This window comes from Oncorhynchus tshawytscha, linkage group LG22 (genome assembly GCF_018296145.1).
Source record: "Oncorhynchus tshawytscha isolate Ot180627B linkage group LG22, Otsh_v2.0, whole genome shotgun sequence".
In the NCBI taxonomy this organism is placed as follows: domain Eukaryota; kingdom Metazoa; phylum Chordata; class Actinopteri; order Salmoniformes; family Salmonidae; genus Oncorhynchus; species Oncorhynchus tshawytscha.
In genome coordinates this window covers 30210359-30226701 of record NC_056450.1, presented here as the reverse complement: position 1 = coordinate 30226701, position 16343 = coordinate 30210359, and the positions used below count along the sequence as shown (strand labels likewise).

Genomic DNA, 16343 nt, shown 5'->3' with positions numbered 1-16343 from the left:
AACTACCAATATCCCAACATTCCATTCAAACAATGCAGTCAATCCACAGCCATACACTTTCTGGAATCAGTTGATGATAGGACTTAGACAAGTTGTAAATGCAACAAGTACTGATATTGTATTACATAATAGCACTCTCAGCTTTACAAGAGAACCAAAAATAAGACATTTATAGTCTGTTTACATATATTTTAGAGGCTATGTATTCTGAAAATTTGGTATAAAACCTGTATAAACTGTATTTATTTCTCCCTGACCAATAATGGCTACCATTTTCACCCCATTCTGGAACTTCAAGGTTTTATGACATAGCCCCTCTAGTAATGTAATAGGATCTCTAGCCCCTCTAGTAATTTAATAGGAACTCTAGCCCCTCTAGTAATTTAATAGGATCTCTAGCCCCTCTAGTAATTTAATAGGATCTCTAGTCCCTCTAGTAATGTAATAGGATCTCTAGCCCCTCTAGTAATTTAATAGGAGCTCTAGCCCTCTAGTAATTTAATAGGAGCTCTAGCCCCTCTAGTAATTTAATAGGAGCTCTAGCCCTCTAGTAATTTAATAGGAGCTCTAGCCCTCTAGTAATTTAATAGGAGCTCTAGCCCCTCTAGTAATTTAATAGGATCTCTAGCCCCTCTAGTAATTTAATAGGATCTCTAGTCCCTCTAGTAATGTAATAGGATCTCTAGCCCCTCTAGTAATTTAATAGGATCTCTAATCCCTCTAGTAATTTAATAGTATCTCTAGCCCCTCTAGTAATTTAATAGGATCTATAGGATTTGGACTTTCTGTTGCAGATTGTGTAACTGCATTGGCTGTGTCCCTTTAGGAGTATGATGGAGTTGCGTTTTGAGAAGGGGCAACTGATCATAGATCTGTGGGTAAGAGCACCTTCTACCTGGCCCGTCCCCTTCTGTTTTGTTACTATGTACCTCTACTGCCACCTGCTGTTGAATGTGGTCGTGTACACATTAAATACTGCTGAATATGTTTGTGTTCTTCACTTGAACAAACCCCTCATCTTTGTCATTTAGGCTTTCATGGCATATTGTTCATTGATAAGTTACAAAAAAACTGTTATGGATATTTTCCATTGTCCTACTGGACACTGGACCCCATAGAAAGGTCCAGGTTACTGCCCTGCATGTATGTACGTGTATATGACTATACTTCTTTATCTCCACGTTATCCATGCAGTCTTATACTTAACATCGTTCAGAAGAACTAATGTATTCCTTTATTTCTGTAGCCTCTAAGCTCAATTGTTTTTATTTTTTGTATAATTTGTCTTATCTGCTGAGACATGAATGCAATGATTTAACCTTTTTTTTAATCAAAGCTTGTTTTCTACCTAATCAAAAGAGCCTTGAACACAGAACATAGGAGGATTTGAATTTGGTTTGATCTCGTTTCCAGCAGCATCTGATCAACATGCTCTTATCCCGTGTGGTATTGTGGGTTTGGAAGACAGGCTGCTCATTTGATATTGAAATCACAGCTCTTTCTCGCAACAGATATGGGCTTGATAGGAATTCTATTGCAGAACGGTGGTGCAACAATGATAATAGTAAACCATGGACTGTCTCAAATGATATCCTAAAGTAGTGCACTATATAGGTAATAGGATATCATTATTTCAGGAGAGGGCAATATTAAAGAACATTCATATAGAGATGTTTTGTGCAGAATAGCCATTCTGTCATAGATATTACCAGCTCTATACATTACATTTCCTTCTGTAATATTGTATGTTGGACTCCAGTGAGTAAACCCCAAGTTTTATCAATACAAGCCAGGCTTGTCTGTCAGTACTGATGAACATACTGTAGGATCAGCTACAATTTAATAACTGTAGCCAGGATCATTATCAGAAATGATCACACACTGCACCTCATCTCCTCGCTTGAAGACAACTAAAGTCATTTGATTTATGGGAACAGTTCTTCCTTTTAATGCAATGCAGCCTCTCCAACAGGGAATGGAAGAGTCATACCTGGCATTCGAGTTGGTTGGGGCCTATTGTGGTGGTGTAATGGATACCACTGAAAAAGAGTCCACCTCTTTGTAGATAATTCTGTGTCTTTGTATAGGAAAGTGGGGGAAAAGCTTTTTGTATTTCTCTTCATTTTGTGTCCTCTGTAGTCCCCATCACATGTGACTCAATTATGTTATCCTATTTGTCCAAACGTGTAAATAGAAGTTTTGTTAATAAAAACAATGTGTACTTTTAAATCATTCTCATTGTGATTTATTTGTTTTAGGGGTTATTCTAATTTTGTGCAAATATTCTAACTGTAATCTGATGTGCAGTTGGACAGATTTAACTTGCTCTTCCAATTGATCACTGTAAACATCAATACTGACAACACACTGGATATTGCATCTGTTTTTATTGTTATATATATCTACTACAGCCAACACGAGGCCATTTTAATTTGAGGGTATTTTGAGCAGGGCAAATCAACGGTTTTAACGTGGGTCAGACCTGGCATCCAACATCCAGGGAACATTTTCAGAATGTTCTCACAGCTCCTATAAAATAATGTGAGCTGCTCCAAGGGGTTCTAGAATCTTCATTTGTCGCAGGTAAACAAAAGCCTAAAAGGGAAACAAGGAAATTGTGTATTGTTTCTCAGAGTATTAGGGATACTATAGGATAATTGTGTCATACATATTCACAGGGGTCTCGTACTTGAGTGTGTGTCTTTCAGGACATGAATGCTCGGACACTGCCTCTGATGGTGGCTCTGCAGATGGGGCAGTGACGCAGGCTGGCAGCACAGTCGCTACACACCACCAGGTGACCACAGGGGATGAAGACAATGGAAACCCGCTTGTCCATACACACCTTACATGTCCGCTCCTCCTGCAGCTGACGCAGGAGCTCATCAGGGGTGGGGTCGCCCACTGCTGAAATACACACAGGAGTGTTGGCGTTTGTGTGTGTGTGGGCATGTGTGTGTGTGTGTGAAATACACATGACCTCTGACCTTTTTCTCTGATGGGTGTCTGAGTCCTGACCCCTCCTGCACTGAGCCCATGCCTCTCCACCAGCCCTGATAGGGACAGAAAACACCAACAGTAAAGGGTGAGACATGGTTACTCACGGTAACATCATCTAAACTAATAATTTGTAAAAATCCAAATAATTTCACAGATCTTAATTGTAAAGGGTTTAAACACTGTTTCCCATGCTTGTTCAATGAACCATAAACAACATATCCAGGGTCCCTGCTCACCTGCGTGAACGTGCCTTAGGCATGCTGCAAAGAGGCATGAGGACTGCAAATGTGACCAGGGCAATAAATTGCAATGCCCGTACTGTGAGATGCCTAAGACAGCGCTACATGGAGACAGGACGGACAGCTGACTGGCCTCGCAGTGGCAGACCACGTGTAACAACACCTAAACACGATCGGTACATCCGAACATCACACCTGCGGGACAGGTACAGGATGGCAACAACAACTGCCCGAGTTACACCAGGAATGCATAATCCCTCCATCAGTGCTCAGACTGTCCGCAATAGGAGGCTGGACTGAGGGCTTGTAGGCCTGTTGTAAAGCAGGTCCTCACCAGACATCACTGGCAACAACGTTGCCTATGGGCACAAACCCACCGTCGCTGGACCAGACAGGACTGGCAAAATGTGCTCTTCACTGACGGGTCGTGATTTTGTCTCACCAGGGGTGATGGTCGGATTTGCGTTTATCGTCAAAGGAATGAGCGTTACACCGAGGCCTGTACTCTGGAGCGGGATAGATTTGGAGGTGGAGGTTCTGTCATGGTCTGGGGCGGTGTGTCACAGCATCATCAGACTGAACTTGTTGTCATTGCAGGCAATCTCAATGCTGTGCGTTACAGGGAAGACATCCTCCTCACTCATGTGGTACCCTTCCTGCAGGCTCATCCTGACATGACCCTCCAGCATGACAATGCCACCAGCCATACCTCATGTTCTGTGCGTGATTTCCTGCAAGACAGAAATGTCAGCGTTCTGCCATGGGCAGCGAAGAGCCCGGATCTCAGAATGGTGCACGCCTGGGACCTGTTGGATCAGAGGGTGAGGGCTAGGGCCATTCCCCCCAGAAATGTCCAGGAACTTGCAAGTGCCTTGGTGGAAGAGTGGTGTAACATCTCACAGCAAGAACTGGTCAATCTGGTGCAGTCCATGAGGAGGGGATGCACTGCAGTACTTAATGCAGCTGGTGGCCACACCAGATACTGTTAATTATGATTTTGCCCCCCAACACACACACACATTATTTAATTGTGGAACTTGTTCAGTTTATGTCTCAGTTGTTGAATCTTATGTTCATACAAATATTTACACATGTTAAGTTTGCTGAAAATAAACTCAGTTGACATTGAGAAGATGCTTCTTTTTTTATGAGTTTATTTACATGTTTAACAAGAGTCTCCATTTGTTGTTTCTCAGTGTCAATACAGTCATTTCAGATGAACAAGAATATCAAAGGGTTGTGTTAAAATATGAACGTGGTCAACATCAGAGGTAAAGATACCAACGTTGGTCCAGCAGGCTATTTTTAGGACTCCCCCAGGGGTCAAAGTGTAATTAGAGCCCTGTAGGTTGTAAGTTCAAGTAATGTGAGCCCTTAGCCTTTACCTAGCCCATAACAATAACAATCCGCTGGTCCCTACCTCCAAACAAGTATCTATGGGTAGAGGCAGTGGGTTCTGTCAGACAAGGCAAATGTTTAGGGATTGACCCCTGTGAGCTGTACCCAGGCACATGCTGCTACTGTACTATCACCCTGGTAGTGGATGAAGTGAATCCCCTCCCCTTACAGTGTTAAGTGCTTTGAACATCAGAAAAGTTCTATGTAAATCCAAGCCATTATCATGAATATAATCACCATTCTTACTCTGACCTCTGCTCTGCGACCTCCTGGTCCGGTCCACCTCCTCAGCTGCCAGTATGTCAGTGACCAGGCCAGACACGGAGGTGTAGTGCTGGCCGTTCAGCAGGTACTTCGTCTGGACCAGACTCTCCACCAGGCCAGCCTCAAACCCCATCTGGAGCACGGTCTGGACCACAGGAGACAACATGGCCGAGGGTACGCCCAGACCACCCACCACATCTGACAGAGGGGAGGACAGGGAGGGACGGGGAGAGAGAAAAAACAAAACAGGTATTAGGTGGGAAGTTGGGAAAGAGACGGTTATATAGAGTTTCACTGAAAACCAACAGCACTGCATTTTTATTCAGCGTTACCAAGACGATGTGTCTCTCCTTGAGATATGGAAAACCAGACTTTTTTCCTCTCTTGTATTCAGTACAACTAAAAAAAGATGAATAGCAGATTCAGCAACAGTATGTGATGCTATTGTGCTAGCATTTTATAATTTGATAAACGGCACAGTAGAGAGAGCAGTACCCCAGGGTGTGGGAGTGGAGAGAGCAGTACCCCAGGGTGTGGGAGTGGAGAGAGCAGTACCCCAGTGTGTGGGAGTGGAGAGAGCAGTACCCCAGGGTGTGGGAGTGAAGAGAGCAGTACCCCAGGGTGTGGGAGTGGAGAGAGCAGTACCCCAGTGTGTGGGAGTGGAGAGAGCAGTACCCCAGTGTGTGGGAGTGGAGAGAGCAGTACCCCAGGGTGTGGGAGTGGAGAGAGCAGTACCCCAGGGTGTGGGAGTGGAGAGAGCAGTACCCCAGGGTGTGGGAGTGGAGAGAGCAGTACCCCAGGGTGTGGGAGTGGAGAGAGCAGTACCCCAGGGTGTGGGAGTGGAGAGAGCAGTACCCAGGGTGTGGGAGTGGAGAGAGCAGTACCCCAGCGTGTGGGAGTGGAGAGAGCAGTACCCCAGGGTGTGGGAGTGGAGAGAGCAGTACCCCAGGGTGTGGGAGTGGAGAGAGCAGTACCCCAGGGTGTGGGAGTGGAGAGAGCAGTACCCCAGGGTGTGGGAGTGGAGAGAGCAGTACCCCAGGGTGTGGGAGTGGAGAGAGCAGTACCCCAGGGTGTGGGAGTGGAGAGAGCAGTACCCCAGTGTGTGGGAGTGGAGAGAGCAGTACCCCAGGGTGTGGGAGTGGAGAGAGCAGTACCCCAGGGTGTGGGAGTGGAGAGAGCAGTACCCCAGTGTGTGGGAGTGGAGAGAGCAGTACCCCAGGGTGTGGGAGTGGAAGGAGCAGTACCCCAGGGTGTGGGAGTGGAAGGAGCAGTACCCCAGGGTGTGGGAGTGGAAGGAGCAGTACCCCAGGGTGTGGGAGTGGAAGGAGCAGTACCCCAGGGTGTGGGAGTGGAAGGAGCAGTACCCCAGGGTGTGGGAGTGGAAGGAGCAGTACCCCAGGGTGTGGGAGTGGAGAGAGCAGTACCCCAGGGTGTGGGAGTGGAAGGAGCAGTACCCCAGGGTGTGGGAGTGGAGAGAGCAGTACCCCAGGGTGTGGGAGTGGAGAGAGCAGTACCCCAGGGTGTGGGAGTGGAAGGAGCAGTACCCCAGGGTGTGGGAGTGGAGAGAGCAGTACCCCAGGGTGTGGGAGTGGAAGGAGCAGTACCCCAGGGTGTGGGAGTGGAGAGAGCAGTACCCCAGGGTGTGGGAGTGGGCAAACAAGAGGCAACCAAAAGCCCCGCATCACCTCTCTAACACACATTAAACCACAGAAACAAATTGAGTTCTGATAAATACAGAGAAAAGCACCACTGAGGGATACATCTGTTTCTCTGACTGTCCTCTAAAACAGCTGAAACGGACAGTATTTGTAATTCTCTCGCTACACACACAGACGTTTAAGTGCCCACTTATGTAATACATCCTCTTAGTGTGTATCCAGGGGAAAGCAGCATATTGGTTTCCAAGGCAATCCATATTTATTGTGTTTGTTCAGCACAGGTTAACACGTGGGGCGGATCACCCATTGATGCCATTTAGGGAGGCGGGGGTCAAGAGAATGAAGTGGATGTAATATAAGTTTCAATGTTTCCATTTGTATCCTGGGACTCACCATTTTCTGAGTTGATTTCTCTGGACACCGGAGTCTGTGATACACCCTGGAAAACAAATCAACACTGGGGATCTATTCTGTGAGTTCTCTAACACACTGTAGTGACCACAACAGTTATGTTGGCACACTACAAATATACAAATGATCCTGGCTTTTGGTATGACAGTGGAGGACAGGGAAGCACAACAGTGAAGGATGAATGTTAGGGATTAAGGTACTTACCACAGTCTCTCTATCGAAGTGAGTATCCTGGATGTTGCTGACGTAGTCTCGCCCTCTCGTTTGGATCAGGAAGTCACATCTGAGGAATGAAAGAGAAAGTTGACACAGCAGAACGGTGGACACAGGGTCAAAGGCAGTACATTTTGCATTTTGACAGTTTGTGTGTTACCGTGGGAACCACTTGGCGTGCTCCTGCCAGGGGTCATCTCCAGGTTCCCAGTTCCTCAGCCCTCCATCACAGTAGAAACATTTCACGTTGTCACCGTGTCCTAGGAGGAGGGACATAATATTTTGTCTATCATAGCACTTCTGACAGACTTTACATGAAGATTAAACTCACTAAAAAACACACACATGCATACAGTACACACAGACAGCAAGCAGTGTGCGTTTGCTGTCCGTGTTCACACACACACACACACAGGCAAATTTAGGTATAGGCGACAATGGCAGCCGACCGGGGCGGCATCTTGTTGGGGACAGCACGGGGTGCCCACACAAACAAAATTGGAATGCTGACATTTGCAGGATCGGTTTTCTATCGCTCATTTGCATTATCATGTCACCGCGTGGGACTGTGAGTCAAATAGCCTTGTCGGAGAGGGGCCTTGATTCTAGTTTGTGACATAGGCAGGCTACTACCTGGGAAGGTATTTTGTATATATTTGTATAGTTTTAAATGTTATGATTATTTATTTGTATTGTTCCAAATATCTGAATAAAAATGACAGTTAGTGCAGAATGGTGCTTGGTTTTGGCGGGGGCGCTGAAGGGGGGTCGCCTAGGGAGCCATACAAGCTAGAACCGCCACTGCACACACAATGACACAAATGATCACATTAATACACACAGGCAAACACCCCAACATTCCTGCTGTGAGAATGTGGATTGTGTTATTGCATTTCCAAAACTGAATTTCATACAAAGGAAAAGTTGTTTCTGATTCGCTCTCATAGTCGTTTTATGTTCTAAGATTTAATGAACACAACAGTCTAACCATAACAGTGATGTTTTCCTTTACGCAGTCCGAGTCCTGTCCAGCTTTTTCTGTCTACAAACACATGACTCAGCGTGGCTATTGTCCCACACACAAAGACTGGAACCTGCTATTTCTGAATATCCAATTGCCAATTTCTAATTGCCAAGGCGTGCGTAATTTTGTCCAATAGCTTCACTAAACATGGGAACTAAAAGAAAGAAGCAAGTTATAAAATGTTCCCAACATAATTTAGAAAAGTGGAAATACACAACACACACTGATGTCACAATAGGATTTCTCTCTCACCATCAACAAATACTATTGCGCACCTGTGTAGAAGAATCCTGCCCTCGACAGAACATCGGGCTGGACCGCCGCACCGGTGGGCCAGTTGTGGAAGGTAGTGAGACGGGATTCCTCTGACTCCATCTCGGGGTAAACAGCCTGCCCGGCCGCCCCCTGGTCGTCCACAGTCATCCTCTGGAGCTGGCTCAACAGCTGACCGTCCACGGAGTCAGAAGGGGACCCGGGAACGACATACAGTGGGATATTCCCAACGGCTCTACCCATTACCAAACTACAAGTGGGGAAGTGTCTCTTGTGTTCGACGATCGGACTGTCCCCATGGACCCAATACCTCAGGATCCCTCCACAACAGAAGCACTTGACCTTATCATCGGGCCCCAGAAAAAAGAAGCCCGCTCTGGCTAGGTTGGTCGCGGTGACCGGTGCATCGCCCGGCCAGTTTTCAAAAGTTCGAAGCCTCTCCTCCTCGCCTCGCATCTGGGGCGTCTCCAGAATATACATCATCTCGCTCCTGTCATCCGTCATGCTGGGGGTTGTGGTCTCTTCTTTTTCCTTCGGTCCTGTGGCAGTCATCCCTGTTCCGTTCCATAGTGGACTGTGCAGATGGGAGCGCGAAGCGCGCAGTGCTGAACATATATTCCCTGCAGCTGTAAGCACGGCTTGCGCAGTAGCCCACATCAGGCAGCGTTCCAGAACTCACTCACTAGATGCCAGAAGGCAGCCCCATGCGGTCAAAACATAGAGATAGATAGAGGAACCATCTTTATATCTGTGACAGCATAGGTAGCGCCATTGAGGCTACAACCCATAAGAATCCCCACACAGTTAACTAGTTTGACCACTTTAACATTTCGGAAGCCCTCTATGGCGCTGCCCATGCTATATTGGCCTTTCGGTCAATAGAGGTCTCTGTCATTCTCTTTTCCAGACTGTTTGACGGGGATAGCCTATCACCAAGAGAAGAACAGTGCGTTAGTGAGAAGTGTCCAACCCGGAATCCACCAAGTTTAATTTGCTAAACCTACACATTAAATAATGTATATTTATTGCTGCAGATTTTGCACAATGATCGCGACTGTAACCAGTCTCACAATGAACACTGAACAAAAATATAAATGCAACATGTAAAGTGTTGGTCCAATGTTTCATGATCTGAAATAAAAGATCCCAGAAAAGTTCTACATACACAAAAAGCATATTTCTCTCAATTGTTTTGCACAAATGTGTTTACATCCCTGTTAGTGTGCATTTCTACTTTGTCAAGACAATACACCTGACAGGTATGGCATATCAAGAAGCTTATTAAAAGGTCCAACCAGCCTCACAACCGCAGACCACTTGTAACCACGCCTGCCCAGGACCTCCACATCTGTCTTCTTCACATCTGTCTTCTTCACCTGCGGGATTGACTGAGACCATCCACCCAGACAGCTGATGAAACTGTGGTTTTGCACAACCAAAGAATTGCTGCACAAACTGTCAGAATCAGTCTTAGGGATGCTCATCTGCGTGCTCGTCGTCCTCACCAGGGTCTTGACCTGACTGCAGTTTGGCGTTGTAAGCGACTTCAGTTGGCAAATGCTCACCTTCAATGGCCACTGGTAAGCTGGAGAAGTGTGCTCTTCACAGATGAATCCCGGTTTCAACTGTACCGGGCAGATGGCAGACAGTGTGTATGGCGTTGTGTGGATGAGTGGTTTTCTGATGTCAACGTTGTGAACAGAGTGCCCCATGGTGGCAGTGAGTTTATGGGATGGGCAGGCATAAGCTACGGACAATGAATACAATTGCATTTTATCGATGGCAATTTGAATGCACAGAGATACCTTGATGAGATCCTGTGGTCCATTGTCATGCCATTTATCCACCTCATGTGTCAGCATGATGCACAGCCCCACGTCACAAGGATCTGTAAACAATTCCTGGAAGCTCAACATTTCCCCATTTTTTCATGGCCTAAATACTCACCAGACAAGTCACCTATTGAGCATGTTTGGGATCCTCTGGATCGACATGTACGACAGCGTGTTCCAGTTCCCGACATTATCCAGCAACTTCACACAGCCATTGAAGAGGAGTGGGACAACATTCCACAGGCCACAATCAACAGCCTGATCTACTCTATGTGAAGGAGATGTGTAGCGTTGCATGACGCAACTGATGGTCCCACCAGATACTGACTGGTTTTCTGATCCACACCTCTACCTTTTTTAAGGTATCAAACCAATACCAACTGTACATACCTTTGTGTGCCTCCTCATCAGTATACCTGCAGGCAAACTCACACACAAAAGTGAGCCGTTCAGCCATCTGTGCCCAACTACTGATTGTCAATGTGTTCCCTTACTGCCTTAGAGAGAGGAGAAGAGGGAAAGGGAGACTATAAGTAGAAGACCAATGAGCCTTCTTCAAGGAGGTGGTTAAGGCATATTAGGCCTATACTTTAATAGAAAATATATCCAGGATTTATAGCCGGGGTCACTGTAACCCCCCAGATTTTTATTGTCAGAGTCTTAGGCATAAAGCTCATGATCTTTGTTCTACAGTTTGCATAGCTCATGGTGGAATTTCAGTAAGCATTTCACTGTAAGGTCTACACATGTTGTATTTAGACAAATAACATTTGATTTGAATTATAAACATCTTCCCTGGCCTTGCCTACATGTCTTACACATCCAATGTAAATCTGTTAGGCAAGGGGTTTTATCTAGATAGCCTAATATTTATTTCGGCACGATTTAGGCCTAGGAAAAATATTGTCTTTGTAGCCTTTAGTATAGGCCTAAATCCCTGTGTCTGAATGGGACTTCTACATGTCTGGTGTCTCACAACAACAGCAACATTTGACTATTTATTGAAATTACTGCCCCTCATTGTACCATGCATCGTACCTGTTTTGCATAAAATTCCCATAAACTGTCACTAGACTCATTCTAACCTGCCAACACTGGTCCACCATGCAGGGCCACACACTTTTTTTGTTTTGTTTTTGTTTTTGTGTACGATTATTTTAAATGTTTTAATTAACAACAAATCAATACATGAAAGTACATGAGGGAACACAAGTACATACAGACTACATACACTGGACAATCGAGCTGGGGGTACAATATCACATTACAATTACACAAGGACCTTAAGGGACATACATACACTTACAATTCTAACAGCTTTTTTGTTAGTTGAGTATTTAACTGTCTTAAAATACAGTTCAATTTATTTTCGTGTATATGAAATTTGGCCAAAAGAATAATGAAATTAATTACATAAAAATGTTTCAGCTTATTTCTATTGTATGTAAAGAACCCAAGCAATACATCTCTCCACAATAGTGTAATATCTTCATAAATGTGTTAATTTATAAATCTACTGATGTCTTGCCACAGTTTTCTTACATGAATACAATGCCAAAAAAGATGCAACACTGTTTCTGGGTGGGCATTACAAAAGGAGCAATTTGAGTTGATGTTTTCCTTAAACTTCTTCACATAGTGGTTGGCAGGATTATATTTATGAATAATTTTAAAGGAAACTTCCTTAATTTTGTTAACAAGTAGGTATGTGTGTGGCAACATCCAAACTTTTTTCCAACTGATATTATGAATAAATCCATTCCAATAAGGCATGACATAAGGTATAGATACAACATCCTGCTGAAACAACGTTCGTATCGCTCTGTTGTTGAATGGACCAAAAGAGAAACAAATCTTTCCTACTGATTAGTCAACAGGGTCAATAGAAGGTAGCCTCTGAAGGTCAGGTCTTGACACGTTCCTGAATAACAGAGCAACACCTGAGGGAATGGCGTCTAAAACAATTGCAAAATCTTTAGGTGTTACAGGGACCTTGTAAAGTGATAAGAATTCCTTATAACTGAGTAAAAGACCCTCTGCATTTACCAGTTGGCTCACCAATGGGATATTATTTCAGAACCAATATTCTAAAAACAAAGAAGTATTTTTATACAATATATCCCCATTATTCCATATATAATATCTGTGTGGAGAAAAATTGTGTTTATAAATTAAGGACCATGACAAGAAAACCTGCCGATGAAAAGCAGAAAGTTTCACTGGAATTTTGTCAATATTATAATTACAAAACAACATGAAGATAAGGCCACCAAAAATAGAGAAGACATGATGAGGAATAAAATTCCAGATAGAAGTGGGTCTTCTTAGGAATTGTTTTATCCAATTGATCTTAAAAGTATTATATAAAGTAGTAAAGTCCAGAAAGTCCACCATTCTCATAAGTGTTCATTACAACAGTTTTCCTAATGTAATGGGTATGGTTTCTCCACAGAAAGTTGAAAAGCATCTGGTCTATCTCCTTGCTTATTTTACTGTCAAGATATAAAGATAGTACACCATATGTTAGTCTAGAGATACCTTCGTCTTTGGTTATTAGGACTCTACCTTTTAAAGATAAGTCCCTTTGTAGCCATTGATTTAGCTTCATCTGGGTATTTTTAATAAGAGGGTTAAAATTTAGTAAGCCTCTAGACTTCTGATCCTTTGTAATGGTTATGCCTAAATATGTAAGTTCTTATTTTACAGGAATACCATAATATGAAGGTGTCACAGAATATTTGACAGTTATGAGTTCATATTTATTAATGTTAAGATATAGACCAGACGCTTTGGAAAAGGATTGTATTACAATGATCGATATGGGAATTTGGTTAGCGTCTTTCAGAAAAAGTGTAGTATCATCAGCCAGCTGGTTTATAATAATTTCTTTACCAGCTATGGAAATACCTTGTACAGGACTATTGTTTAAAGAATTTGCAAGAAGTTGGGTGATTAATAAAAACAGGTACGGGGAGATAGGACAACCTTGCCTAATTCCTCTCTTTAACTCAAATCTAGGTGAGGTGCCACATTTCAATTTAATAGAGCTGTTACCATTTGCATAGAGAGTCTTAATAGCTTTGCAGAAAAAAATCCCAGAAGCCAAGTCTCTCAAGGGAGTGGAAGAGAAACTGATGCTCTACTGTGTCAAATGCTTTATAAAAATCTAAAAATAATATGAAGCTATCCTCAGTTATTAGGTCTGAGTAGTCAAGTATGTCTAATACTAGTCTGACATTGTTAGAAATATGTCTGTTCCTCATGAAGCCAGACTGTGTTTCATCAATGATTGCATCCAGGACTTCTTTAATTATTTTTGCAAGTAGCAAGGCTAATATCTCATAGGTCATTATTAAGAAGACAAATTGGACGCCAGTTATCGATGAGCAGCACTTCTTTTTTAGGCTTAGGTATCAGTGTTATTAACCCCTTGACTCATTGTAGGAGGGAGAACATTGTTTATAATACTCTCTAAAAATACTTTAAATAGGAAGGGAGCTGCTTGTTCAGAAAATAATTTGTAAAATTCTGATGTAATTCTATCAACACCTGGTGATTTATTGTTCTTTAGATGTTTGATAGACTCTATAATCTCTTCAACTTTGATGGGTTCATCGCACTGTTTAGAATCTATATCACTGTAGAGTGAACATTATTCAGTGAGTTAAAAAACATATCTGTGGATTCCTGACAGTATGTAGAGCTATATCATTTTCTGTAAAAAAAAAACAGTTGCTACAGTATTTAGCAATTCATTTTTGGTCATCTGTAATAACACCATCAATGTTTAATTTATGGATAGTGTTATTTTTAGAGTGAAATTTCTCAAGTCTAAAGAAATAGGATGAATTCTGTTCTCCCTCCTCAATCCATTTTTTCATAGATCTAATAAAGGCTCCTTCTGCTTTTAATTTATATATATTATCCAGTTTATTTTGTAACTCAATTAGTTCTATCTTCTCCTCCCCCGAGAGGTTGGCTGAGGACCTCTGAGAAAGAGAAGTTATCTTAATGATCACCTTTTCCTCCTCAGCTCTTCTGGTCTTAGCAAGATTACTACCATATTTTCTAAGGTATTTGGACACCTCAAATTTAAAGAGCTCCCAGTTCTTGCAATAAGATTTTTCTTCACAAGCCCTTTCCCAAAAGTGTGAGAGCAGATCTTTAACCTCAAATGTAATTATATCATTATTTAATAATGAGCTATTTAGCTTCCAGTAGGATGCTCTGCCAATGTTAGTATCAGGGGTAAATATTTTGATATCAATGTAAATGACCCTATGGTCTGTGAGGGGAGTAGTACAAATATTTGTAGTAACACACTCACTATCAATACATTTGGATAAAAGACAACAATCTATTCGGGATTGTCTGTAACCTGTTTTGTTACTCCAAGTGATCTGTCGGCCGGAAACCTCTCTCTCCATATATCAGTAAGATCAAACTTTTCCATAAAAAGTATTAAACCCAAATTCTGATTGGTTGGTCTACCTGGGGGCCATCTATCAGTTGAATTATCTATAGTAATGTTAAAGACCCCTCCTATCAATAAAAACGAATTGGGAAATTTAGATAACCAATGAAGTATATGTTTCTCTGTAGATTCAAGCAGTTCATCATTCTCATGTTTGGTGTTGTACCCGTAGAAGTTTACAGTGATGAGTAACTGTAACTGATCATAAGACAAATAAAGTGACCAAAGGGGTCACATTCCGAGTGTAGAATATTACCACCAAAGGTATTTTTCATTGTAGTGACACCAGCGGATCAGATCCATGGGAAAGCCAAATATCGTTGCCCCACTGTGTGCAGGGCCACTCACCTTTCAAGAAACCCAGTGTCGTTGTCGTAAAGCTCAGTCTAGAACCCGGATGGAACCAATGGGATAGAACAGCCATTGGGGGAAGTGCTGCACGCTAACTGTGGAGGGATCTCTGGAGTGAAAAAAAAGACCTAAAAGATTTAACTGTGGACAGATTGTACCGGATCCAAAAACAATATTCTGTGGAGATCTAAAAATATTATCCCGACTTATTTAAGCTTGGACATTGAATCCGAGCGGACCGGATAAGATACTTGCACTGTGGGAGTTGATCTGGGGATACAAGCAGTGGAAAAACACTTTAGCTAGCCTAGCCAGCTAACTGAGCTAGGAACCATCGAAAACCGGAGCCTCAGATACACTGACCTGCTAGGCTCCGTGCGAATCCAGGGACTTGCTTAATGAATTATGTCTGCCACAAGCATTGACCCTCAGGTAACGTTAGGCAGGACGATGCATGTCGCCGTGCAGTAAATATGTTAGCTAGCTAATTAACCTTACTTAGCCAGGTAACGTTAGCTACGTTTCAAACTAATTTAATTGTGCCAGACGGTTTGTTGGCAAGCTAACTAACCGGTTTGTTCAAACGAAGGACGTTTTGCGACGACATATTTGCATAGTTTTACTGTACGATGTTTGAGGGCAAACAAGTAGCTAACGTTAACGTTAAGCAAACTATTTGCTAGCGAAGTAATGTTGGCTAGGTAGCTAACATCTTGCTAACCTGCTAGCTAGCCAACTCTTGTTTAGAAATCAGGGGTTAACTAACCTGATAAGCTAATATTTAAATGGATCATTGGTTAACGTTAGCTAGTTAGTTGGCTAAATGGGCGTAGCTAGTTAGTAAGTTAACTAGCTATCTTGATGATCTTGTTAGTCATATTTAAGCTATGCGTTTAGCCAAAAAGCTAGCTGACCAACTCACTGATGGGATTTTCCCATGGTGTTACGTAGCTAGCTAGCCAGAACTTTTAGCTAGCCAATGTTAGTCTGATCATGGTTAGACACTTGTCAGCTAGTTAACTAGCTAGCCAGCGGATAGGCCCAGTTAGCTAGGTAGGTAATGTATAGTGAAGCTCCCTTTGGCTAACATGCATGTTTTCTTTTATTCCCGGCGTGATCCAATGGGGATGCAGAGATCAAAGGGACAAGCATCTAAAGGTAAGAATCATTGCATTTCACATAGCTAACACGTATCTATCAAATAGG

General features: G+C 43.0%; 2 protein-coding genes across 9 annotated transcripts in view; one reads left to right on the top strand and one right to left on the bottom strand.

Annotated features, from left to right (window-relative positions):
* Positions 1-2368: 2368 nt before the first annotated feature.
* LOC112223415 (baculoviral IAP repeat-containing protein 7-like) lies at positions 2369-15219 on the bottom strand. 6 transcript variants are annotated; one of them, XM_024386422.1, is made up of 10 exons: positions 15135-15219; positions 10703-10809; positions 8483-9406; positions 7344-7443; positions 7175-7253; positions 6953-6998; positions 4875-5099; positions 2988-3053; positions 2690-2907; positions 2369-2595 (listed from the first exon to the last, which is right to left on the bottom strand). In XM_024386422.1, exons 3-9 carry the CDS (start codon positions 9135-9137, stop codon positions 2705-2707), a joined length of 1374 nt encoding a protein of 457 aa, XP_024242190.1. In that variant the 5' UTR covers positions 9138-9406; positions 10703-10809; positions 15135-15219; the 3' UTR covers positions 2369-2595; positions 2690-2704. The 6 variants fall into 6 exon arrangements, with proteins under 6 accessions (XP_024242190.1, XP_024242191.1, XP_024242192.1 ...); XM_024386423.1 differs by having other exon boundaries at positions 2690-2904; XM_024386424.1 differs by having other exon boundaries at positions 4884-5099.
* The window catches only part of LOC112223413 (YTH domain-containing family protein 1), an 18320-nt gene continuing 17173 nt past the window's right edge, over positions 15197-16343 (top strand). For 2 of the 3 annotated variants that reach the window (XM_024386420.2, XM_024386419.2), the window contains exons 1-2: positions 15197-15569; positions 16271-16295. In XM_024386420.2, coding sequence (XP_024242188.1) covers positions 15543-15569; positions 16271-16295 — 52 coding nt within the window. In that variant the 5' untranslated portion in view covers positions 15197-15542. The remainder of the gene's footprint in view (positions 15570-16270; positions 16296-16343) is intronic. The other variant, XM_024386421.2, reaches the window with a different exon arrangement.

What these genes read in the sequence shown, in the direction of transcription:
- LOC112223415 (XM_024386422.1), bottom strand. Translation starts at nt 9,137, where the DNA reads ATGTGGGCTACTGCGCAAGCCGTGCTTACAGCTGCAGGGAATATATGT. An exon ending in ACTTCGATAGAGAGACTGTG is followed by an intron (nt 6,999 to 7,174) that starts GTAAGTACCTTA and finishes TTTGTTTTCCAG; the next exon opens with GGTGTATCACAGACTCCGGT. An exon ending in AGAAATCAACTCAGAAAATG is followed by an intron (nt 5,100 to 6,952) that starts GTGAGTCCCAGG and finishes CCCCTCTGTCAG; the next exon opens with ATGTGGTGGGTGGTCTGGGC.